Consider the following 24974-nt stretch of genomic DNA (forward strand, 5'->3'; position numbering starts at 1 on the left):
CATATCACGGCACATAATCGGCTTAGAGGTGTTTTACAAGAGGCATCTGGGTTAAGAATAGACAAGCACACGTTTGGGTGGATCCTGGAAAAACAGACAGGCCGTGACCTTACACAATGAAAATAATTATACTTAGACCAGATTTACAGCCTGACATTAATGCAAAAAGCTTCTGAAAACACATTCCAAATCTCTCAAGCAAGCAAAGAAAGCACACACCCACACCACACAATCAGTTTTCCATGCGTCAACAAGAGACTGGCACAGTTGTCAGCAGCAGCATGAAAATCTTATAAATCGCACCTTTGTGTTTTAAAGGCTTCTAATCAATGCAGTGTGTGATCAGAGAGAGGCCGAGAGTCAGCGTGGAGACCAAACACAAAGCCCGTTCCAACTTTAAACACAAGCGAGCGGCAGAGGTGTAAAATGAGACAAGGCTTTCTGCTCCACTGACTGTGACCTTCCCCACCTTGAGCAGATTACAGGGTAAAGCAGCTCAAACACCGAGGAGAAAATGTAATCAGACCCTGTCGCAGGAGAAGGCCGCACAAAAAGGAAAAGGTGAAACTGCTCGGGTTAAGAAAGACACATGATTAAACTTTAAAAAATATTCATTTAGTAATATAAGTTAAGTTGTTTTGCTAACATTTTCAAAGAAAGAAAAAGTTTCCTAAAAGGCACGATAGAGAAACAAAAAATGAAATATGTAGGATAAGGTGCTCCACAGTGTCACTGTTCTTTCCTTCAAGATCCATTAATGAATGAATCTCTGGGAAATCAGTGAAAATGTCAAAAATGCCCCATCTCACAATGTTCTTCCCTGATGCCTCAGGAATAAAGACAATGGGCATTCACTCCAGGTCAAATGAGAAATGAGTAGACATGTTTTTTTTTTGGCTGTGATGGAAAAGTGACGTGCAAGTGAACGAGCTAAATGACAAGACAGCGAAGTGAAAGAGAGCACCTCCGTTTTTGGAGCCTTTGTGACATTGAACACAATGTGACGGTTGACGAAAAATCACAGGAGGGGAAAACTCCTCTGCTGGCAATGGGTAAGGAGTCAATCGACTTTTTAGCGCTTTACCAAAGTTAAACAAACATGTATTGACCCACTAATTTGAGTGTGAAAGAAGTATAGAAGCCTGAGTGTGGTGCTAGAGATCAAACACTGGCAGATTCAATGTCATGTCCTCAGACCAAATATCGCCCTAAGATGACACCGCCTGGAAAATGCAAACAAGGTCGGCCCAAAACAACAGAGCAGCGAACAGTGACGGCCGAGCTGAGAGGGATGGGTCTGACATGGGGACAGACTCAGGCAGGTAGTCCAGGCCTAATGCCCCTCAGGGGACATGGAGGATTCCTGACCATTACCGACACTGTCTTTCCACCAGGTTTCATGGGAAACCATCCAGTAGATTTTGTTTCATCTTGTTAAAAAAAAGGGGCCAGCACAGACTTAAGGGTATAAAAATGTCATTTCAGCTTTTCAAGACAATGGTAAAAGTTGCTGAAGCAGTCTTGGAGACCGCAGGGGAAAGCAAAAACTTTTGTGGAATGCTCCTTTAATGAGTGATCCCAGTGTCTGATGAGGACACAGACAGTCCTCTGCAGCAGCACCAAAGACTGGAGGCACTTCAGTGTTATAATGTGAGGAGGTCACACACAGAGGACACTTCTTTAGTGGAGTCACTCAAAGAGTCACCAGGAGATAATTGCGCTTGGGCCATAAACACAATTAGAGAGAACGAGTCTTTCCTCACCCGCTGCTCCTCTCCCTCTGCGGCCTCCACCAGGAGTCAGACAGACAGCCGTCATTTCACAGCTCCCACCAAACCACAGGGAACATATTTCTCACAGACAGTGAGGCAAAGGGAAAAAAGGGAAGATAAAGTGGAACTGGAGACGCAGAGCAGAACGCGGGACCTGCTGCCAGCCACCGAGCTGTCATTAGCGGCTTCGCCCTGGCCCCAACGTTCGGGGACCTGACAGAGTGGAACACCGACGCCGTCCCACTCCGACGCTCGCCCTAACCACTTGCCCCCATCTGGCATCAGGAGGCTTCTTTGTGTTGAGCTATAATTGCAAAATCTAAAACTCATAAACACAAAAACAACTGTCCCCTCTCTCGTGACCACAGCGAGGCGTGGGCCATCTGGACTCCTCTGAACCCTCAAAAATCTAAAACAACAATGAGGCCGAGGCTGAGCCAGCGGTGAGGTTGCACACCTCCTCCACCATCGGTTCAGAGAGCAGCGATTAACAACACATCTGAGTTTTAATGCTCCATTTTTCCATGAAAGGTAAATTCATCAGTCCCGATCACTGGTGAGGTCAGAATCATCCGAGGGTCTTCCACCATCCCTGCACGTGGAAGAGAGAAGACGAAACCTGGCAGCTCACTTTCCATTACTGCAGCCGGAGGAACCACACGCTCGGCTCAACTCCAATAATTGAAATAAAGTAGCTGGAATGAAGTAGCAATCATCTGGGTATCTCTCACACACACACACATGCACAAACACACACACACACACAGTCTGGAGTGAGAAACCCACAGGAGAAGTCATCTTTACTTACTGCAAATCACCACATGCCACTCTCAGCTTTTCAAAGCGGATCTACTGTACTTTTTCCAAAGTCCGGCCTATTGCAACGGCTTTAAGACAATTCAAGCCTTGCTCTTTCCTCAGGTCTCGTCTTGCAACACGTTTATGATGAGATCAGGGAACAAACAAAAGTCTGTCTGAAGCTGCAACACACGCCCAACACACAGCCTACCTGTGCTCTCCCAAAACACCCAGCTGACCTGCAGCCTCAAAGAGACAAGTTCCCAAAATACATTTAAAACCCAAAAAATACTCATTTTGTTTTACATTCTTTCACTGCATTATACAATCTGTAAAGTTTGTCCAATGAGCCAGTTTAATTATCATGCATCATTAAGGCCAGCTGAAATTAATAAAAGGTGAAAATGAACACAAAAAAAATTAAATAAACATTATGTACACAAACCTGAGAGTTAAACAGAGAGGCAGGCACGTCCCATTATTCTTCAAACAGACAGAAACAGATGTAGAGAGATGTGGAATTATGTCTAGCAATTCTTTTAGTTGTAATAAAAAGATGAAGAAAGTCAGGAAGGAGCTTTACATCTGTGACACACCAGAGCAGGAAAATCAAAGTGACATTTACCTTCTCCTCACTGGACTGACTGCCTCTCTCTCTCCTCCCTCTCTCTAAGCAGTTACCCTATCGGAGTCAGGACGTTCACTATTCTGCCACTCTACTCCCTCAGCCACATCATACATACACACACAAAATACCAACAAGCCACTCCCTTGACTTCCCCTCCCTCCCAGTCTGTCTCCACAGGGACCACACACACACACACACACACACACACACACACACACACACACACACACACACACACACACACACACACACACACACACACACACACACACACACACACACACACACACACACACACACACACACACACACACACACACACACACACACACACACACACACACACACACACACACACACACACACACACACACACACACACACACACACACACAGGTTAAAAGGGTTGCCTGGTTGACTCATTAACTTCTGACACACTGCCATTACTGTGACCAAATTTTTCTTTATTTCTCTAACTGCTCTTGATGTTAAGACAAAGATATGTTAACATATCAAATCCTCAATAAAATCATCAGGTTTTTTACACTGTTTTATCCTGAAATAATTAAATAAACATCCCTTATTCCTATTGGCATTTCTTTCCGCTCTATACATATAATTAAATTCCTTATAAGCCGCGAGAGTACAGTTTCTCCGAATGAGCAAAAGGAAACTTTTACCGTACCTCGGCTATGAAACGTCAACCGTGCCTATTAATAACAGTTCTTAAATTCTAATGGGAGTTGGATTCTGGTAAAATTCCACATGAATAACTACATTAATAAACAGGCACATACGCGATAAAAGTTCCCTCCTAAACGTACAATAGTTAACTTTGGCTGTTTGGCGTCTCTCAATCTAAAGAGTTGTTGTCTTTACCATCATTGCCAATCAAAATCTACCTGATGCGATTCAGGCACAAATCATGTTCTCAGATGAGGTAATGTATTTTAGTTGTATTTACGTTACATAGCAAACAACGATGAATAATCATGGTCAATTAAGACACCCGACTGGCTAACAGTGTGTTTTTCCTTCGCCATGCATCATTTGCCCTGGAAGTTACAGCAGAGACAAGGAACACCATGGGTAAAGAGGATATGACGCAATTTAAGGCGGCCATACTGAAACGTACCATTGTGAAAAATATTTTCGATAATGTAAGTACACAATTTTAATGAAGAGCTGTGACGTATAATAGCTTTACGGCTTTGTCACACAAGCTCTTCAGCGGGTGTTTGTCTCAGGCTGCCGTCATATTGCATGTTGTGTGTTTGGCTGTTGTGCGTTTGGCTGTTGTGCGTTCGGCCGCTGTGGAAGCCTATCAGGGACCTCCATCTGCAAAGAGACAATCGGACTCAGCTCAAAGAGATCCGCTGCTGTGATGTGAGTGGAAGGAGCCCTGCTGCTGCTGCGGGCCGATGTTGTTTTTGGCCACGTACCCAGTCCAGTGCAGACTAGACTGCTGAGACACAGCTGGTGGGGTGCCTGTCTGTCCAACCCCCCCCCACTATCCAGATCTTCAACACCCACCCTCTCATCCATCACACCGCCTGTGTTTCACAAAGCCACCACCGTACAACTCGGCCGTCTGACAGGAAGTGAGGTAAAAACGCTTGAATGCCAGAGCATCCTGTGACGTCAACATCCTATCATCACTTCCCATCTGAGGAGAAAACACAAACACACCCGGGAATGCACGCAAGTGAAGCACAGGCTGCGACAGAGAAAATACTCTGACGATATAAACGGTTTCTTACGCACGAACAACCAGAACACAGAGCACTGATAGAACAACTGATTGTATTTTCTCTCAAAGCGTAGACACAGTGTTGTAAGCGTTTCATCACTTTAAGCACTCAGAGGCTTGGTTACAACAGCGGTGAGCGCACAAAGTAAATTTTTTTTTTTTTCTACATAGAGATCTCATCGACTGGAAACAGAGCATTCTTTTTAAAAAGGGAGAAATAAATCTCAGTGATCAAACAAGCCCGATAAGATAACACCAGGCATTCAAGTCTCTTCACATCATGATCTCTGCAACAACCATATAATTCAATCTGTTGCACTGGAAGAGAGAGAAGAAAACACAGTCTTGTTTGTCCTCCGCTAGACGGACAATCAGCTGTGAGGAGGAAGTCTGGCGTTACAGAGAGCGGAGGGATTCACAGAGATGGTCGTCAAAATGTAATTACCTCCGAAAAGGAGGTCAGGTTTTTGTTTACATTTGTTTGTGGTTAGCAGGAATATCCAAAAACTACTCAAGCAATTTCCATGAGATTCTCTGGTGAGGTGGAGCATAAACCGAGGAGGAGCTCATTCAATTTTGGAATCCGGATTGGGGGGGTGAATGGGTACAAGAACTTTTTTAACTTTCTATAACATTGTGAAATGTTTTTCAGCGTCTTGGTTGATTACTCTGAAAATAATTTATTGATCTTGATGAAAAAAAATCGGACTTGTTTGTGGGGGTGCATATTTTTGAGTGTCTGTAATTTTTCTTAGTTTAGACAACATAAATACGAAATAAATACGTAAGATCAAAAGATGCACATGGGGTGTAGTAGAATCAGTGATGTCATTTTTGGAAACCAAACATACCACACCAAAAATATACCAATAAGATAAAATGCAAAACATCCTCAATTCACGTAGAATAAAAATTGGGCATATGTTAATATGATAGAAAAAAATGCAGAGAGGAGACAATATTTTTTATAGAATGAATAACAGATATATCATCTAAATAAAAATCCAGCACTTGTAAATTTAAATGTGGTTTCATAAGGCCACTGTTGGGTTTTGACTCTATTTAGCGCAATTCTAGTTAAAATCGATTTTTTACTTTTGATTAAACCCAATCACTCTCAATGCTTAAAGTAAACGCCTGTGCTCACAGATCCAGATGCTGCCTTCACTGAACTCCCGGCAGGTCAGAGTCAATTTTATCTCTCTCCACATACTCGTCCAGAAACCAGGATAAGGACGTTGAAACAAAACGCATTCCTCGCCTCGTGATATAGCCTTTGCATGTACTTTCCTGTTTGTCTGTGAGTGCGAGTGTGTGTTGCAGCCCCATTAATGACACACTGTGTGACTCAAGTCACAATGCTTGTTGTTGTTGTTTGCTGCATTCCTAGTTGTGGCGGCAGAGAAACCTCGGCGGTCTGCGTTACCATGCAAACAGACTCAGCACCCACAAATTGCTCTGTGCTCAGTTCATTCTTGCAAATGGAAGCTGACAGGAGTGCACGTTAAATCTGAGATAGTTTGCCCATCAGCTGCAATGGTGGTGATGAACATAATGCATTTGCTTCTTGCTGTGTCATTCAATTATAGTGATAGATCACTTTATTAAACTCTGCTGTACTCACTCCAATTCCCATGATGCCCTGGGGCTCCACGCTCTCAGGATCCAGGCAGCGACCGGGAGCTTTAACCCTCTCCACAGTTCCTAAAACACAGGCAGCAGTGCTTAGACAATAATCAGAATTGAATAGATGACACACAAATAGACTCTGCAGAGTGGAAGTTGCTCACATATTTGTGTGTGTGTGTCACGGTGTCAGTGCATCACAGTGTTTCAGACTGACAGGGGCCTCACACAGACCAGACCGGGCTGAGGAATGAAAGGAATCCACTATCTGATCCAGTATCATAGGTAGATCTACCACAGAGACGATGGCCACACCAGACAGGCTGCTATCTGTCCCTTGTGAAATATGCGCACACACTCAGTAACAATGTGTATTTATCCCCAGAGCTTCTTTTAAAAAAAACATATGTATACATTTTTTTTTATTATTTTGGATTAACTTCAAACCAGCCGTTATTAAGTTTTGGCAGTTCAGAGTTATTTCATCAGGCCAATCAGAGACCGACTTACGTGTCAAAATAAATCAAATCCCTGAGTTTAATCCACACTGAAGCAGTGACATCTAGGATATCACAACATATTAGGAATGTTTTTTTTCTTGCGGCGACACATTCATAAATAAAATTCTAGTTATGGCCCATTTTATCTGACATTGTGACCTTTAACTTTATTTTTAAAGCTTCAACTTCAGGCTTATTATTTTCAGTGTCAAAATGCATTGTCCTTAAAGTGGGGTCACAACCAAGTCAAAACATTTCCCTTTTATCAGTGAAAAGATTTATGAAGTGCGCCAACCCTCACATCAATGTTCTGGACACTTTCCTGTTGTTGTGACACGGAGAATCTCCTGCTGCGTTCTTAATATGTGAAAAGGCACTCTGGAAAATATCTGAACTCAATTTCCCATAGTTCATGTCTAAAAATGGTGTGATTTACTCGGCTTTATCAAACTGGACTCACCTTGCTGCTGTTCGTCTCGGATCTGTCGGATGGCTGCTCTAATCATCTTCCTCTCCTCGTATTCCCCGGCGGCACGGAGCTTCAAGCAAAACACACACAAGATCTCAGTCTACAGAGCACCATGCTGCAGCGTCACCATATGTTGTTATTTAAGATCATCAACACCCACCATTTTCGTGAGCTCATCAATGTCCTGGATCGACTGGAGCTTTCGTGACAGTATGTCCAAGTTTTCATTAGATTCTGACCTGAGAGAAGGAGACAGTCAAGTGGTTAAATGTTTTTATTATGAATGACCATAACTGGACAAGTGAAAAGTTGGTTGTCATAGTATCTTTAAACATCAAAATCTGATCTGAGGCTTCAGTGTATGTGTGAAAGGCAGCAGGAGACAGATTCAAGATAACACAGTTTTCTTTGCCAGAAGAAAAACCATGAGTGTGGAAAAAGTGATGCCGAGCCATAAGAGATTTGACAGCAGTGACACACAGCGCCTGGAAAAGGCTTCTCTCATCCATCCTCCATTCTTTCAGTCTCGTATTTCACCAGTTTCACTGCTTGCCTTTATGTTGGTTTCTATTACTAATACACTCCTCCAGTCCTCTCATTATCCTTGCTTCCCTCCACTCGTTGTAAACGGATGTGTGGCATGCAGGAATGGAATCTTTCACATTCCTCCACGGGAAAGGAGAGGCACGGGGTAATGCAACTTTCAGATGGGTCCGTAAGACTGTGTGTGTATTAACGTGTGTACACGTGCATGCATTTGCTGCAGCAGGTAGGTCTCCTGTTGCAGCTCCAGTGAGGCTTTGCATTTGTTATTGTAACGCAAGTCATCTGAGAGCAGCAATGGATGGAAATGATTAGGCCTCTGTAATAATTCGGCCCAAGTCAGCCACTGGTCTTAATAAGATTCTGTTACGGAGAAAGACGGCTGCAGAAGGTCGGGTCTCCTTTTCATAACCATTAGTGTCAAATCTTGACTGTGCTCCACACCAGATGTTGGGATTGTTCCACAGCCTTGAACTGGAGCCAGTTTTAAATTAACACCTGTAAAGTTACTCGGGCCGTCCTATTGTGAGGAGCTCAGGATTTCATACCCACAGAGAGGAAACTAAAGACCATCAAAAGGTTCAAATTCCCATACCATATTGTTAATTTGGTTTTGTTGTTAGCTATGTCTCAGGAGAGCAAAATGTTTTAATGATACTTTGCAAATCAACTGTTTAATAGGCATTTATATAATGAAGCTAGGAGAGACTGTTAAATGTTTTTTAATGTTACTCCCATGACATAAATGCTGACTGATAATCTGACGTAAGGAAACAATAACTGTAAATTGTAAACGAAATATGTGAGAGTGTTTACAAAGCATCTACAGTTCTACTCACTGTGTGCCGTTTGTCATTAGGACAGGTCTGTGTGTGTGTGAACATGGACAAGTACTCCCATTAGGGCCTGTTTGAATTATAGACCTTGTGCAGTGAGGACATTTTGGTCAGTCATCACATCTTTAACGGGCTGTTTAAGAGTTAAAACTTGGGTGTAAAGGTTCCGGTTAGATTTAGGTTTTTATCTCAGGGTTATCATAATGGTTGGGGTTGGATATTTAGGGATTGCACCCTGTCAGTGAGTGTCTTCATAGAGACAGAAGTAGGAACATTTTATGAATACTGGGTCGAGATGTTTTCTGGAGTTTGCTGTTCCAATATGACATTTTTCTCCTGTATTCTCACGTGGACTCACTCTGACACTTTACTAGGGGGTTGGCAGAAAATTTTCAGGAAAGCATCTAGACTCGAGGGCATGTCTGAAAGCAGCTCGTGTGTATCTGTGTGTTTGTGTGTGCTCTTACCTGTGATGATTCTCCTTATCCTCCTGCTGTTTCTGGCGTGTGGGTCGAAATCTCTTGCTGGCCAAAGCGGCTTCCATGTCCTCGATCTCCCTCCTCCTCAGCTCCCGGATGGCTGAACGGATGAGTCGTCTCTCGTCCAGATCCACGGCTCCATCCAGCTGCAAGCGAAACACAAAAATAGACAAACACAAAACAAGACGTGAGACGAATATGTGAAGGTTAGTGTGCTATCCCAGCAGGACACTTCACAGAGGGCGAAAGATTTGGCTTGCTAATATGAGGTACTTGTCATTCTTATATTTGCATCCATGAGTGACTGCACCACAAGAATCTGCTCCTAAAGGGTCACAAGTTTGTTCTCAGTGTAAGTACAGGGCGGTCAATAAGCAGAACTGCAGGGTTCTTGGGTCAAAATACAAGTCACAGCGAAGGCTTCTTTCAGATGCCCTCTGTAATTAACCCTGCCAAACAAGGACAGCAAGGCACTGCTTTACAAGCGGGGGCAGACTTTATCCAAAGTGGCCTCACAAACACACAGCTGTCAAATAGAAATAACAGTGTCCTGAAAAGTTCAGGGATCCACCTGCACGCGAACTCCATTTGTCATTTTTAATTATGCCAGCTTAATCCGAGTTACTTCTGACAGATGATGAATGGGAACAACAGTAAAGCAAGTAGGACAAATCTCGGCTGAACCTCCCCGGCTTACTTTTAAATGTGAGTTACAGGTACAGCAGGGCCAGCGGACAGCTTATAGACAGGTGATGACATGTGATCCGACTGGGCTAATGTGAAAAGACGGGACCACCTGAGCGAGGATGAGAAACAGCTGGTGCTCGGCTACAAGAGAGAAGCGTGTTCTGCTCTCTAAGGTCGACTTATCACTTAGGTGTCTTCGTCTCTGGCGGTTTTTCATCCTGGTGGAACAGTAAGTTTGTCGCATGAGGCCTCAGACACACAGATGTTGAAGTGGCTCACTTTAAACACTCACTAAACCATGTCATCGCTCGAGTGACTATTACTTAAAGGGGTTTACATTTTGTCAAGGAAAAAGAGGAGTAATTAAGGCGTGTGAGTGTGTGTGTGTGCAGCACGCCTGCAGACAGGTACATGGATGCTTTCAAGTGAGCAGCTGCTGTGAACACATGAGGGTAGAGGGAGTCCTCTGCTGTCAAACTGGAGACGTCTCTCTCCTTTGGTCAACAGCGGGAACCTGTCATCACATGCAGAGATGAGCCGCTCTGCTGGCAGGCTTCTCTTATAAACCTCACCCTCAACACACACACCCACACACATTAAGGTTCCCTGCTGCACCAGTTAAAACCTGCAGAGTTAAGACACATACCTTTGTAATGCCTACCGCCTTTAAATAAAAGGAAGCTGGATGTGGTTGCTAAGCTGAGCCGTACACCCTGGTGAGTTGAAAACGGGGTTGATGTGCTCCCCCTGCTGGGCCCAGAGGATGAGGAAGAGAAGGGAGGAAGGAGGGGGGTCTTACAATTCATGAGGAGGGCCAGTGGTTTTTGAAGTCTTGCTGTGGTTTGTCAAAATATGCAGCCCAAGCTGCACTCACTCAGAGGGGCTCTCCTATATACTGTAATTTGTGGAAATTTAAAGTGCTGAGCTGACTGAAAAGAATGAGTAAGAGGAGAAAGTGCTCAGGGGGAAAAAAAGGCCCAAAGAAAAGGATATGAGACAGGAGGAAGGGAGGGGAGAGCAGACAAAGTGAAAGAGGGGGAAAATGAAAATGAGTAGCTAGACCTCGGTATGCCTAAAAATGGGCAGATGAGAAATGGGTGGGAAAGGTCCGGGCCGCGCTCAGGTCATTCCTCACATTCCTGCTGACTCACAAGGAAAGGAGATGGCAGTGTAATCATCGTCTGAGCCTGGGTCCAACCCGGCGGTGATGAGGTGATACGACGGCCAGGAGCCACAGTGTCAGGTTTTTGACTGTGATGCATGAAGGTAACGAGAGGAGAGAGGAAATGTTCAGTTCGACCAGTGTCTCTCACACTCAGACTAAATAAACACTTAGGGAGCCGTCTGTTATCACACTCCCAGGCCCACTACTGAACCAACGTCATGGTGTGATTACAGTCCACAAATGCTGCCAAGTTTTAGGACTGACTGATTTATGTATTTATACATTATTGAGATGTAAGAGAACAGCCTCAGGCCTGGGCCTCAGTTCAAAAACAGTAACTCCTGCTTGGCATTTAATAACAGGCTGTGTTTTGCACATATCAGATAAAATCCCAAAAGAAAGTATTTGGACTTAAAAAAAAAAAAAAATGGACAGACTCAGAGCATGTGACAGATGGCAGACCTGTCCGGATCAGTTTCACTAATCTTTTCAAACAGAAGCAATTACAGTCATGATGTGGTGATAAGAGATGAAAAACATTTAGCAGCACTTTGAAGCTTGTCAGCTGCAACAACTCAACCAGCAGCAGCTCATGTTTACATGCTTTTTAAACGGACTAATCAATGCACACATGGCTGCATCATGCATGTTGACTGATTTGGGATTGGCTGCAGGATTTATACACTAGATCCAACGGGCCAATCCGGCTGGCACAGGCCAGCAGCTATAACTGACTTTTCCTTGACGTGTTTGAAAAGGACCAATGACCACTAGCTCCACAGGAAAGTAACGAGAGGGTGCGACGCAAGCTAATAAACCACACCTTGAACTTGGGCGCCTGCCAAAGAAAACAGGAGAGCTGTTAAAGAGCCAGAGACGGAAACAAACGGTCACCCAGAAACGGTGCGTTTGACAAAAGTCCCACATGACAGTGGCCTTTACAGTGAGTGATCTGTGCTCAGAGGAGAAGGAGGAGGAGGAGGAGGAGGAGGAGGAGGGGGGCAGTAAAAATCAATGAAGTTACTCAGTGACAGCACCGTTCACCAACGGCCGTTGCCCCAAAGGAATTTTTCAAACCAGCCCACAGGCCTGAGTATCCGAGTGCCACATTTACTCCAAATAAAAACACCGTGACCCAAAGAGCAGCCGTTTTACCTAGACAGAAACAGCTTTTCACGCAGTGTTGCTTTAGCTGCTAACAGACGTGTGAGTCAGAAATCACACACATACACACAAGTGTTATGTTTTACAGAAAATACGCCGTCACTGAGACTCTGTCGAGCTGTCAGCACCTGTAATGACGCCAGGGCAACAGTCATATCACGCTCTCTGCTCCGCTGACTGACGACTCGTCACCGTGACACCTGGCGACTTCTGCAAAGTCAGCTGACGCACTGAGACAGGAAGGAGGAAGTGGATAAGATTGACGGGGTGAGGACCGAGGAGTCAATCCTGTATAGAAACTGGAGAGGTCACTCAAGAGGGGTATTACTTCGAAGTTTGTCTTTTTAATCCGAATGCACTTACTTACTGAATCGAAAGATGACCTTATTTGGCATGAATTCTACTGTGGTGAAAAGCAAGATACATCACGGGCAGGCTTGCTAAGGCATGTGCCATACCGGAGCTCCATTTGATTCACGTCCGGCCCAGCAGAGGCTTTCTATGAAGTCGACCCACAAACCTATCTTAAGGCATTCGAAGAAGAAGCAGCTCAATCAATCACGGCCAATTAGAGAGTGTTCGTGGTTTAGCAGTAATCCGACCAGCTGGCGGCGGACGCACTTCTGAGGACAGCAACTCTCTCTGAACTCGTCCGCCGCGCATGAGAGATGGAGTTTACAGATGCAGAGAGTTTGAAAGGTTCACTGTATTTTGCCTCAGAGGGAAACGTGGTAAGAATACAGCAGGAACTCAAAAGATCCTCCTCAAAACATACTGGGCCAGTATCAGTGGGTCCACACACACACGCTGTACCTGTGGGTGCAACACTGGATTAAGCTGTGGGAGTGAAATAAGACAGAGCACTCAGCTAAAGTGGCGTGCAAACAGAAAGAAAATACTGCACAAGCTCAGATTTGTCTAAATCACACCCCTCTATACCGACTGATTCATTACAGCATTATTCATGGGAATACATAGCATTACAGATTCTTTCTGAGCCGCTCAAACATGGATTATTGGTAATGAGACGATTATGAGGTCCAGGCTCTGTCTTCTGGTTTTTATATGTGTCTTTGCACTGTAGGCTGAGTACTTAAACATGTTAGTTAACAAGATATATGATCTGACTTTAACATCTAGTTTTTGTTTTACAAAAGACACGCTCGTCACCGAGGATCACAAAGTTCTAAGCACTGAACGATTTAATTGAACGCCCAGCCAGATTCTTTAATCGGGTGTTTTTGGATTTAACTTAATCGTGTAACAATCAAATGCTGTGATCTAATTCCATCAAAATTGTGCGTGTGTGAGTGCGACAACCTTTTCTTTGTTTGTGTGCAATCTGCTCATTATGCACGGCCATAATAAAAGAGATGACCAATCAGTCTCTGTTTAGGCAGTGAAGCGTGTGCAGTGGTCAAATGACCGTCCGGTGTGCAGACCAGAGAGACACGGAGGCCAATAAGCAAGCTGACGCTGAACTGAAAAAGAAAAACACTAGAAAACGATACCTCTGATAAAAACAATAACTGATATTTCCAGTTAAGAGAAAACAAGCCTGTGAGCCAAAGAAAACAAAACAGCTGGGTTAGGCCAAGTCCTCAAAGAAAATTAAAGAAATCAAAGACTCCATAAAGTACCGCTAAGTTATAAATAAAACAGTACTGTATGAATTTGGCTTTTGGGGTAAGAGAAATGCAAATTCCAAAATTCTAACTGGCTTTGATAAATAAAAAAGTTGTCTCATGATACCACTTCTTTATTACATCACATCATAAACTTGTCCAAAATAATCACTTTTACCAAATTGTGCTGCTATGTGTATAATCAAATAAAAAAAATTTCCTGTATTGCCATGACTTGAGTTACATTTTTTTTTTTTACTACAACCACGTGATTTATATTTAGGAATTTTCCATTTAAAAAGTTCAGCTTTGTTTGTGTAATGACAAAAAGGTTTGAAACATAAGCATTCCTCAGACAGGTTTTTAGGAAAATCATAAAAACAAACGAAGATGATTATCACAAAATTTCAAATAAGAGCCCTACATTCTAGAGTGTCCCTGCCTTATGTGAGGGGGGGGCTGTCATCACAGCCCCCCCCTCAAAAGATCCAGGAGCAAAACGACCCCTCAGACCAAGCCCCGACCTTTTGACTCCCGGTGGGTGCACATGTGCTTAATGTCGTTTTCTGTTTTTGCACTTAACCCTTTCCTGTAAATTTCCTGGCATAAATGGATTACATATACTTTGTGCAAGAATGTTTGTGCACGTACGTGCGTCCACGTGAATGGTAATGAGTGAGGGTTGAGGGGGGTAGCGCGTGTTAAAGCATGAAACCGGGGCGACAGTAATAATTTCCAGAGCGGGCTGACGTTAGAGTGCAACAAGGCAGCATCGGATCAGTGCTTCAAACTCTCTTGTGTCAGGCCTACAAGGGAGTTTGCCCTTATAAGGACACGTGGGACACTCCTTTCAGAAGAGCTGAAGTGGATTACCAGCTGCCACTGAGGAAGGCAGACGAGTACAGACAGTGAGAGACACACAAATAAACAATTGAGAAGGACTATAAAAGGTTGAGAAAGTCCCCCATAAATGTATCCAATCTCTTTATTGGATTTCTGTGAGGGAGGTGGGGACAAAACTCCAATCAGAATCAGGTAGCAGCCTGTAAATCATTTCCCAACACCTGAGGAAAACAATGCATGCGTACACCACACCCACTGAAAAATGGAAATATAATCAGGATACACGAGAGCCCTGCAGGACACGGGACTGCTGGTTTCTCAGAAGAGGGAGTTTCAGTGACCTCTCGGCGGAAAAAATTAACAAAGAAATGAAGCGGAACAGAGGTGAAAACTCTTTGTGCTGCGGCTTTTATTGTCTGGTATAAAAAAAAAAGGGGAAAAGGTTCCAGTGAAATATACAAGCAAGCGAGGGAGAAACACAGATTACTGCGCATGTGGCAACGTGCTCTGCGAGCGCGGCTCCACGTGGAGGAAAGCTTAACCTTTACTAATAACTGGAAGGTAGGACAAAGGCCGGGAGCAGACCTGAAAACAGTGTGCCCCTTTACACTTGAGGTAGCAGGCATAAAGAACAGACGCACTGGAGGAATGCATGTGGGTCAGAGGGGGGTATAAGCTTCAGAAATGTTCTATAGGAATTTAATGATGCACTGAACCCACACATGTGCCGCATGCTGACAGATTATTCAGCACTTGCACTTTACGATGGTCCACACTCTGATCCGAATCGTATAATATTGGCCTTTCGCTTCTGTGCAGGACCTGAACAATGATTTGTAACCTCTACTGCTTTGTTGCATGTCGCTCCATTACAAACAACCCTACACATCATCAGGGATATAACCCCGCCTGGCTGCGAGACATTTTTGGCCCATTCCACTTGTCTGGCTTTACACTCTGTGTCCCCTCATGAATGGGTTTCTCTTCAGAGAGGCAGCTCAGGTCACAGTGAGGGATCCAGGTCACTCACGGCCCTGTTGGGACAAGCGTGCTACACATTTTGGGAGCTGCTGCCTCATCAAAAGGTTTGGCATCCTCCGACAAAGGCAGGAGCTGTGGCCTGTGCAGAGCTATTGTGATACAACCAGATGTGCATGCAAAACCAATCCATTCACTTTGACAACAATGTCTGCAGCTCCTGATTTCACTTCAGTATATTTCCCCTGAAAGTGAACAGGAATGTGGGTCAAATGTTTGGTTTGCTTGACAGGTCTCGTTTCATGTTTAACATTAGATTTCCATGAACTCCACTGCTTTGCACAAAGAAAATCTCTGTATTCAGGAAAATCAATGCAGACACAAAAGGAGTCTCTTTTTCATTCCACACTTTCTTCTGTGCTTGTGAGATAACAGATGTTTTTTGACATTTTCAACAACTTCTCTGGGAATAATTAATGGATCTTGATGACTTAGGCCCTTAGGGAAATGAATAGCAATGAAGGTGTGAAATTTGGTGCAGCTTGGTTGAATTTAAGGGGACTGTGGGGCTATGGTGGAGATATGAACTCTAGTAAATACTATTCTAGTATTTCATGTATTTGGATGCCAGGATCTTCACTTCCTCTAGTGCTGCTGCATTGGATCTCTGAGTTTAACGTCCCACCAAATCAGGCCTTTCCTCAAAAGCAGGCGTTTTTGGACATTAATCAAAGGAAAGCGACGAGGAAAGGAGCTGTCCGCACCTTGTTGGTTTATTGCCATCTGCCAATGGTGGTCATAAGAAGTTCTAATAAAGTATTATGGAGAAGCAAGCCTTTAGAAATAGAGATTAAAAAATACCTCATCTGTTGGCCTCATCCTGTGAGGATAGATAAAGCATGGTGGGTTTTCTCCAGATATGGGGGATTGCTGCTAAAAAGCACGACCAGCACTTTTGATTAAATGAGTTAAGAGTAGCAGGACGTCCCACGGGAGGAAACAGCACTTTGGGAGGCTGCAGCGCACAAACAGTTTGTTCTAATGGATCCATGAGAGCCAGCCACGCTGACTCCGACAATCCACACTGACTATGACAATGGGAGTGAGAGTCACACACTGACAGACAGACAGAGCCAAACTAAATCCAACAGATCAGCTGTGTGGATCTCAAGAATGCCATAACATTAACAACAGTGGGCTGGAAAGAAAAACATCAACATCCGCACTATAGCCTTCTTTTTTTTTTTGCAGATCTCAGGAAATGACATTCCTCCGAGAGTCCCTATAGAAAAGGCTTAAATCACAGTGTGTGTATGTTTGATGTGGACGATGTATTTATGTTTATATCTCTCTCTCTTTCATCTGATATTTTTTCATTTTAAAACACACCGTGCTTTCCCAAGCCGGCAAGATGTGATATATTTATACATTAATATTTGTGTCAGTGTGTTGCTTGGCATAAACCCTACATTTCTGATCCCACACAGCACTGTATGCTGCTTCCTGTATGCTCTTTTCCTCTATATAGAGCCGGAGATTGAGAAAGCTGTACAGAGAACCTGCTATGGTACCTTGAAGAGAACTTCAACTTCTGAAAATCAAAGCCATCCGTCGGTCATCTTCATAACGACAACGGCAACAATTTTCTTTTCCCATGAGAGAAAACCCAGTTCCCCCTTTTCAAGTGTCATAATTTTGCACAAACTAAAACACACAGACACACCTCAGTACGATGAGGTGAAAAATACTGTAAAGCGTCTGCTTGTATTGGGAAATAATAGATTAGACCACTGAAAATCTAAAGCATTGTAAGTCAAACTGGGATTTCACCAGTCAGAGATACCTGGTGGTGGTGAAGGAGACAGCAGACAAAAATCCCTTAACCAGACCTTTTCCTTTTGGCACAACAACCCTCTCTGTTTGATCACTTACCAGACAGACGTACACACCACAGCAACTTGGATGGCAAATTGGTTCACCCCTCGGTTAACAGACCCATTTTTCAACAGGGAATATACTGCATTAACCTTCTTACTCTATACTGCACAGATATTAGATCTTGAAGTTACAACTCTTTTGTCTACCTCTGAGTCCTGCTAGTCTGTCACTTTAGCAGATATATGTATATAAGCTCTTTCTATCAATAATATCCAAATACTGGGTAACTAAACTTGAATGGAACACTGTGGACTATTTGAATGGTTTTGACATGATTCACATCCTGCCGTCCTACTCTGCTAGACATATAAAAGTAACAAGGAAAGACAAAGTGCAGAGCAAAAAGCGAGCTAAAGTATAGCATGACCCAAACTTTTACATTAAATCAGGTTTAATGCTGAAGCAGATGCATTCGACACTTTTCTTAGAACTCAAGGATACACACTTATTACTGACTACTGCAGATTCTGGTTCCAAACAATGTCTTTGGCTCAAGATGGAAGGTTTCGTATGAGGGATATTTTGGCTTCTTTTCTCGATAGTGGGAGGAAGTTGAGATGCGTCATCCATCGTTGTAAACAGTCTTTTAATTCTCAACTACATCTGGTCCAATCACCTTATCTCCTGGGAATAAGCATCTTAATGGTGTTATAGATCATAAGCACTTTTGTTCTACAGTCTACATCATGACAAAAGGAGGTATGGTATTTCTGATGCTTCCCTTACAATATAAGTTCAGGAGTCACACTAACAAGCACAGGCTAATGCACAGTGACAAACTGTTAATTCACTTGCTGTAAGAATCTAATCATATGATCACATGGACACCAGCAGCAGCAGCCTGTGAGAGATACCCTGTTGAACTTACTGTCACAATATTCTATTCTCTCTAATAATAAATAATAGACTGCTCCTCATAATCAAATGGCAGCTTAGGTTTCTAAAGTACCCAACTTCTCAAAATGACCAAACAATACCAAGTATCCACTTTACGGAGGAAGTTGGTCACAATGAACTCAATTCCAACTTTATACATGGAGTAAATGTTTGTTGAAGTAAATTTAAAGTTGTGTTTAGATGTGTTAAATTCAATCTGAGTTATTGTTCCACAAAAACAATCGACTTTATGGCCACAGACTAAAAATAGACTTTGGTGGACTTTGCATGCGAATGATGTCAAAGTTGAGTCCTTTCAGAGCCAAAATAGGGCGGGATATATATAGCACTGTCCACCAACACGTTTCCTGTTTTATCAAACAAACAAGAGCCCTCTTTTCTTATCTCTTTGCACCCTGTCCGTGTAGTTGTCTATTCAGAGGGTAAAGTCTGCTCTTGTTCGCTGTGATGGGCTCAGTCCTGTCACTGCAACAGTGGAGATAACTTGTAAGCTGTGACACTGAAGTTTTGCGGCCAACCGCTTTGTATATCGTGCAGAAAATGTCTGGAAAATTCCCAGCGAGTGAGTGTTGCGACAGATGCGAAACTAGAAGAATACAAAATATCGCATGATGATAGGGGCCAACCGCGGTGATGTGCTGTAAACAAAGATTTCTCCATCCAGTCCTGCAGGCTCTGCCCAGGCGCCACCTCTCACCTGATTGTTGCAGACACTTTACCGCTGTTGTGAACGCGAATGACCTGGACAACCTCCTGCTGCATTCTTCATATGTGAAAGCCAAACTCCGAAAAAAATTTCAGACCCACTGTTCATTCTCCTCAGTTCATGTATGAAAACTACTACTCTGTGTGTTTAGTAAGTGGAAAATTGCTCTGAATGTTGAACCGCCCGCAACCTGTTTCTTCATCTTTGAAACTTAATCATACAGGAAGCTCTATGTGCATACGTGAAGGGCATAAATACCTGTGAGAATGATGACAGGTTGCAGGGGGGGGAAAAAATCAGGTGTGCACTGTGTGCTTGTAGTTTATGGCCCCGACAACCCTTTTGCACAAACCCAGAAGTACCAGCTGTTATTAGCCGTCGGGAGCATAAAACATTTGAGACTCTTTTCTTTGCATGTAGCAAGAAGCTGGGGAAGCTTATTATAAAGGGAGATTTGCTGCATGCAGCAGCTTGTATCTGCAGATTCTTAGACAACAAAGCAGTCAACTGTCTTTGATGGAAAAGAAAAATGGTTTTCAAGACTGTTGACAAGGTCTACTGTTTTATCACTTTAAACCCCTAGCTAGCAAAATGAGACCAAGTCAAAGAAAGAAGGTATTTTCCAACAAATACAGTCTGAGAAGCAGACAGAAGAAAAACACAGCGCATAAATCTAAAAACCTCCCAGACGACAGTTTAATGGTATCGTAATTTTTCCGATTTATCCGTTCTTGATGATGAGGCTGACATTTCGGGCCATGCCTCTGGGGGATAAAGAGAACCTGGGGACTGACCTGGGAGACTACAAAACAAATGTATTCATCCTCTCCAACTGTAACCGTTGAACCCTTGTCCGAGCACAAAGGAGTCCAGAGAGCCATAAAACTAATCCCCAGGGGCCCAATAAATCACAGAGGCCACGCCACGGAGTGAAATGACCCTTTTTAAGCATGTGTGAATGCTTCTTGTTCACCAGGGGAGAGCGGACGGTCACAGAGCTCACAAGAGAAGTTACAAACTATTATGCAAGACATCCAGCAGGTGAAATCAGCCCAGCAGGCGTAGTGGACAGAAAGTCTCAGTGCGCTGACACCTGTTCAAAAATAAAAGGGCAGACTTTGTGCACAAGCAGACGACAGGCGGTGAGAGACGATGATATCTTTATGAGAACATTGACGTTTTTAGCGAATTTGTGAGCTTGTCAGAGTTCACATGTTGCTGCATTCCTCCTGTGATGTAGAGCAGCTGCGGGGGAGGTGAGGTGTCCGGAGATGATTAGAAAAGAGACGGTGATGTGGCTGACAGATGCCAGAGTCAAACATTATACTTAGTAGGCAGGTTGACAAGTGCAACAACAGGAGCCGACAACTGTGGAGCGGGCTGGTCCTGCAGGTTTGACACAAAGGACAGTCAGGCCTGTTACAGGTGATAATCATCACGCTGGGCGCGGGCAATGGTCTGTTAAAATCGTTTTTTATGTGACAGTGGCTGGAGTGGTTTAGCTCGAAAGAGCTTTTCTCCAACTGGCTACGGCATCTCTCCCCCCCCCCGTTCTTTTCGTGTCCACAGATCTTAAGCACCAAACGACCTTTCCATGAGAAACTAGGACACCAACTGATTCGTGTTTTGTGGATATTTGAATAATCGTGGCGGCCAAGAGAAAGGGAAATGCTTTGCCTGGTTGCCATGGAGGGGATTAAATAAGCAATATAAAAGGCAGCCTGGGCTTTGAATAGAAGTGTAGAGATGGGATTAGTGGCGTTAGAGAGGCGGCCATATGACCTTCTGACTGTTGAGTTCATTAACCGCGGCGGAGCCCTGGAGTTTGTGTTCCTTGTCTAACTGTTGTTGAAGAGCAGCTCCTCCAGCAGTTTAATTAAGCTGCAGTTCTCGATTCACAAAGTCCAAACACCCAAAGCGCCATTCGAGTCCGTGTTGAAGAATTTCCATTCGAAATCCTTCTATTGCTAAACAATTCTATCATGTCCTCTGAGCCGAGTTCGCTGTGGAAAATGCTGACACTCAAGTCACCGCAAACATCATCAGTGCAGATGTGGGATCTTGGTGACCTTATCGCTGGTGGTCACATCGGAGGAGGAGGAGGGGGGAGGCTTCGGTGGAGGGAAGCTTGGGAGGAGACGCTCTGTTCCATGAATCCGGCACAGAGGAGACGACGAGACATTTCAAATTGTGAATCCCATTTTTAACGGCAGGTTCAGGCAACACAGGAGGATTCAGAGGAGCTTGAGATGCCTGATAACAATGAGCTGAGGTTTGACGAGGTTATTTATATGACATCATGCATTACTGCAGATATAAAAAGGCAGTTGAGGGACAAAAGACTAAAAGTGGTCCAACAAAAAAACCTCCTCAGTCTTTTTCTCCGCCAATATTTGTGGTGAACTCTAATTCCTTCCTCTGGTGTTTTCAGTTTAACTACGTCTTTCCTACTCTGGCCTTCAACAAACAAAATCTATAAACTGAACGATCGACGCCATCGAGAACTGAAAGTAAGTAATTATAACAATTGATTATCTATGAAACTTATGATTTAAGTGTTGGCAGGAGCTAATCCCAGGTGATATTTGGCAAGAGGCGGCAGTTTGTCACGTGGCCGACATATAGAGACAAACAACCACTCACACCTACTGTCATTTTAGAGTCTATGTTCAACTTAACACCAATTTGCATATGTTTGGACTTTGGGAAACCCACGCAGACACGAGACAGCATGAAAACTCAGAGAACGGCTGGGATTCGAGGCCAAAGACCTTCTGGTTGAGTTGCGGACTTCTACCGTGCCACCCTAGTAAATAATTATGGTCAATAAAAATTTCCTCAGCCTACTCCTGCTCTCCCACTGTCATAACGTCACTTAAAGATAAGTCCTTTAGCTGATTCATGAGAAGAGAACGACTGTAGCTCGTGGCCAGAGAGTTCCAGACTTTAAGGAAATAATGAAATCTGTTTAAATATCATCAAACTGGTAAACAAAACATTCCCAACATTTAATTCTATGTCTAGATCCAAAGTAAACATCATTTTCTTGTCAGGTTTACTGATCTTTAAGAACACAAAATCAACTTGTGCGTCGGAGACTTGGGGAAGCCCACACACACACACAGGGAGGATATGCAAACTACACACAGAGACATCCCACCCGAAACGGGATTCGAACCAAGACCCATATTGCTTTGAGTAAACAGTGCGAGCCAACCCCGTAAATATTTATGCTCAAGGAAAATCGTATTTCCTCCGTGAACTCCTGTTTGTCATTTAAGTGATTTGTGAGAAGCGAGTGACTGCAGCTCGTGACCAGATGATTCCAGGGAAAACAATGGCTCCGTTTATATATCATCACACTTTTATAACTATGCTTTGAATCCAAAGTAAATATCCTGTAAAATGTATTGATCTTTAAGGACAGAAACCAACTTGTCTGTTTGAAATGGCCATTTTCGGGAAAGCAGCTAGTGAGGATATTGACTTTAGAGCTCATTATCATAGAGAGAAGTGCAGCAGTGATACCTGTGTTTGAAAAGAAAAAGACAAAGTTCATGGTCTTTTTTGTGCTGTTAGTGAGAGTTCTCCCCATTTACTGATCCAAATCTCTTGTTGGTTTCATTTTTAGCAATAGATTATATGAAATGAAAAGCTAGTAAACACTTGTCTCAGATATTTCAGGTACGATTGTTTCCTGTGTCTAACCGCGATTCAGGAAAACCCCGCCTGGCGTTGTCTGAATAAGGACAGCGTGACTCATGCATCCTTGTAAAAGTGTCAGTGTTACAGGTGTCACGGTGCGTGTCAGACAGACAGACAGACAGACAGACAGACAGACAGACAGACAGACAGACAGACAGACAGACAGACAGACAGACAGACAGACAGACAGACAGACAGACAGACAGACTAATGATGTCTCACCTTCCTGTGCCTCAGGAAATCACTGGGACATGACTAATACGACTGTAATGTATCACGTGAATCACCGACTATCAGAATGAATTTTACGTCCTTCCACTGTTTTGTAAGCAAGTCTGTTGTTGTGTGTAATCATTGATTCACACCGGAACTTCACAACAGTTCTTCAACCCACTTTTACTTTCTTCACAGCTCGGTCTATTATTGATTTGATTGCTCAATGAATTGTTGAGTGTAAAAAGTGTTTATTTAAAACAAATTTATAAAAGGAACATCTTCCGATTGTTTGTGTTCACTATCACCAGCCCAGATATATTGAATTTTACGACAAACAAGAGCTGAATAAAAACTGTACTTACATTTGTGAAACTTAAAGTCGGACACACCTGTCTGTTAAACCGTCCACTGTCACTTTCATTATCCTTTCATCTGTCTATTTATTGACGGATTATGCAATGAAATATTTAAGGCTTTTCAAAAGTAGATTCAGCAAAGTGAGATATAAACATGACGACATTAAAATGATGGTGGACTGAGACGAACACTAAAGCCCCACTATGTGCACTGTCAGTTATAAGAGGGTTAAATTCCTCATGAGGACTCACACCCATGTGGAGGAATGAACAAGATACAAGTTCAAATGATGCAGAAGGACAGACAGAGAGACAGACAGACAGAGAGACAGACAGAGACACAGAAGGACAGACAGAGAGACAGACAGAGAGACAGACAGACAGAGAGACAGACAGAGAGACAGACAGACAGACAGACAGAGAGACAGACAGACAGAGAGACAGACAGAGACACAGAAGGACAGACAGAGAGACAGACAGAGAGACAGACAGAGACACAGAAGGACAGACAGAGACACAGAAGGACAGACAGAGAGACAGACAGACAGAGACACAGAAGGACAGACAGAGACACAGAAGGACAGACAGAGAGACAGACAGACAGACAGAAAGACAGACTGACAGACAGAGACACAGAAGGACAGACAGAGAGACAGACAGACAGAGAGAGACACAGACAGAGAGAGAGAGAGAGAGAGAGAGAGAGAGAGAGAGAGAGAGAGAGAGAGAGAGAGAGACAGACCGACAGAAGGACAGACAGAGAAACAGACCGACAAAGACACAGAAGGACAGACAGAGACAGACAGAGATGCAGAGGGACAGACAGACAGACAGACAGACAGACAGACAGACAGACAGACAGACAGACAGACAGACAGACAGACAGACCGACAGACCGACAGACCGACAGACAGCATGTCACTCACCAGAGCTCGCAGAGAGGACTCATCCAGCGCAGAGTAACTCTCCACCGACATCTTCGTGCTCTCCAAGCCGGCTGAGACGAGCAGGTCCCGGACTGTGAGTGTCTGTGTGTCCGCTTCACCAAACACGAGCCACCTGCACGACTTCTTCTCTTCCTCACTTCTCTTCTCCTCTTCTTCTCTTCTCCTCCTCTGTGTGTTTGGTTCAGTCTTCAGTCCGAGCAGCTGGTTGTGGGTCAGCGGAGGTGAAGTGGTGTCCTGCTCGGGGAGAAGATCATGATCCACTGTTCGTCTGTGGAGCCGCAAGGAAACACACACCACGCACACGCTGCTGTGCGGGAACGTTAGCAGCGTTTTGAACCGAGGATTC

At 43.8% G+C, this 24974-nt stretch overlaps 1 protein-coding gene across 1 annotated transcript in view; it reads right to left on the reverse strand.

The window, feature by feature from the left end:
- smtnb (smoothelin b) overlaps window positions 1-24934 on the reverse strand; it is a 49534-nt gene extending 24600 nt beyond the window's left edge. The window contains exons 1-5 of the mRNA XM_061071294.1: window positions 24608-24934; window positions 9390-9547; window positions 7704-7782; window positions 7535-7613; window positions 6573-6652 (exon numbers count right to left, since the gene is read on the reverse strand). Of these exons, the coding sequence (XP_060927277.1) occupies window positions 6573-6652; window positions 7535-7613; window positions 7704-7782; window positions 9390-9547; window positions 24608-24658 (447 nt within the window). The 5' untranslated portion in view covers window positions 24659-24934. The remainder of the gene's footprint in view (window positions 1-6572; window positions 6653-7534; window positions 7614-7703; window positions 7783-9389; window positions 9548-24607) is intronic.
- Window positions 24935-24974: the final 40 nt, after the last annotated feature.

This window comes from Limanda limanda, chromosome 5 (genome assembly GCF_963576545.1).
Source record: "Limanda limanda chromosome 5, fLimLim1.1, whole genome shotgun sequence".
In the NCBI taxonomy this organism is placed as follows: domain Eukaryota; kingdom Metazoa; phylum Chordata; class Actinopteri; order Pleuronectiformes; family Pleuronectidae; genus Limanda; species Limanda limanda.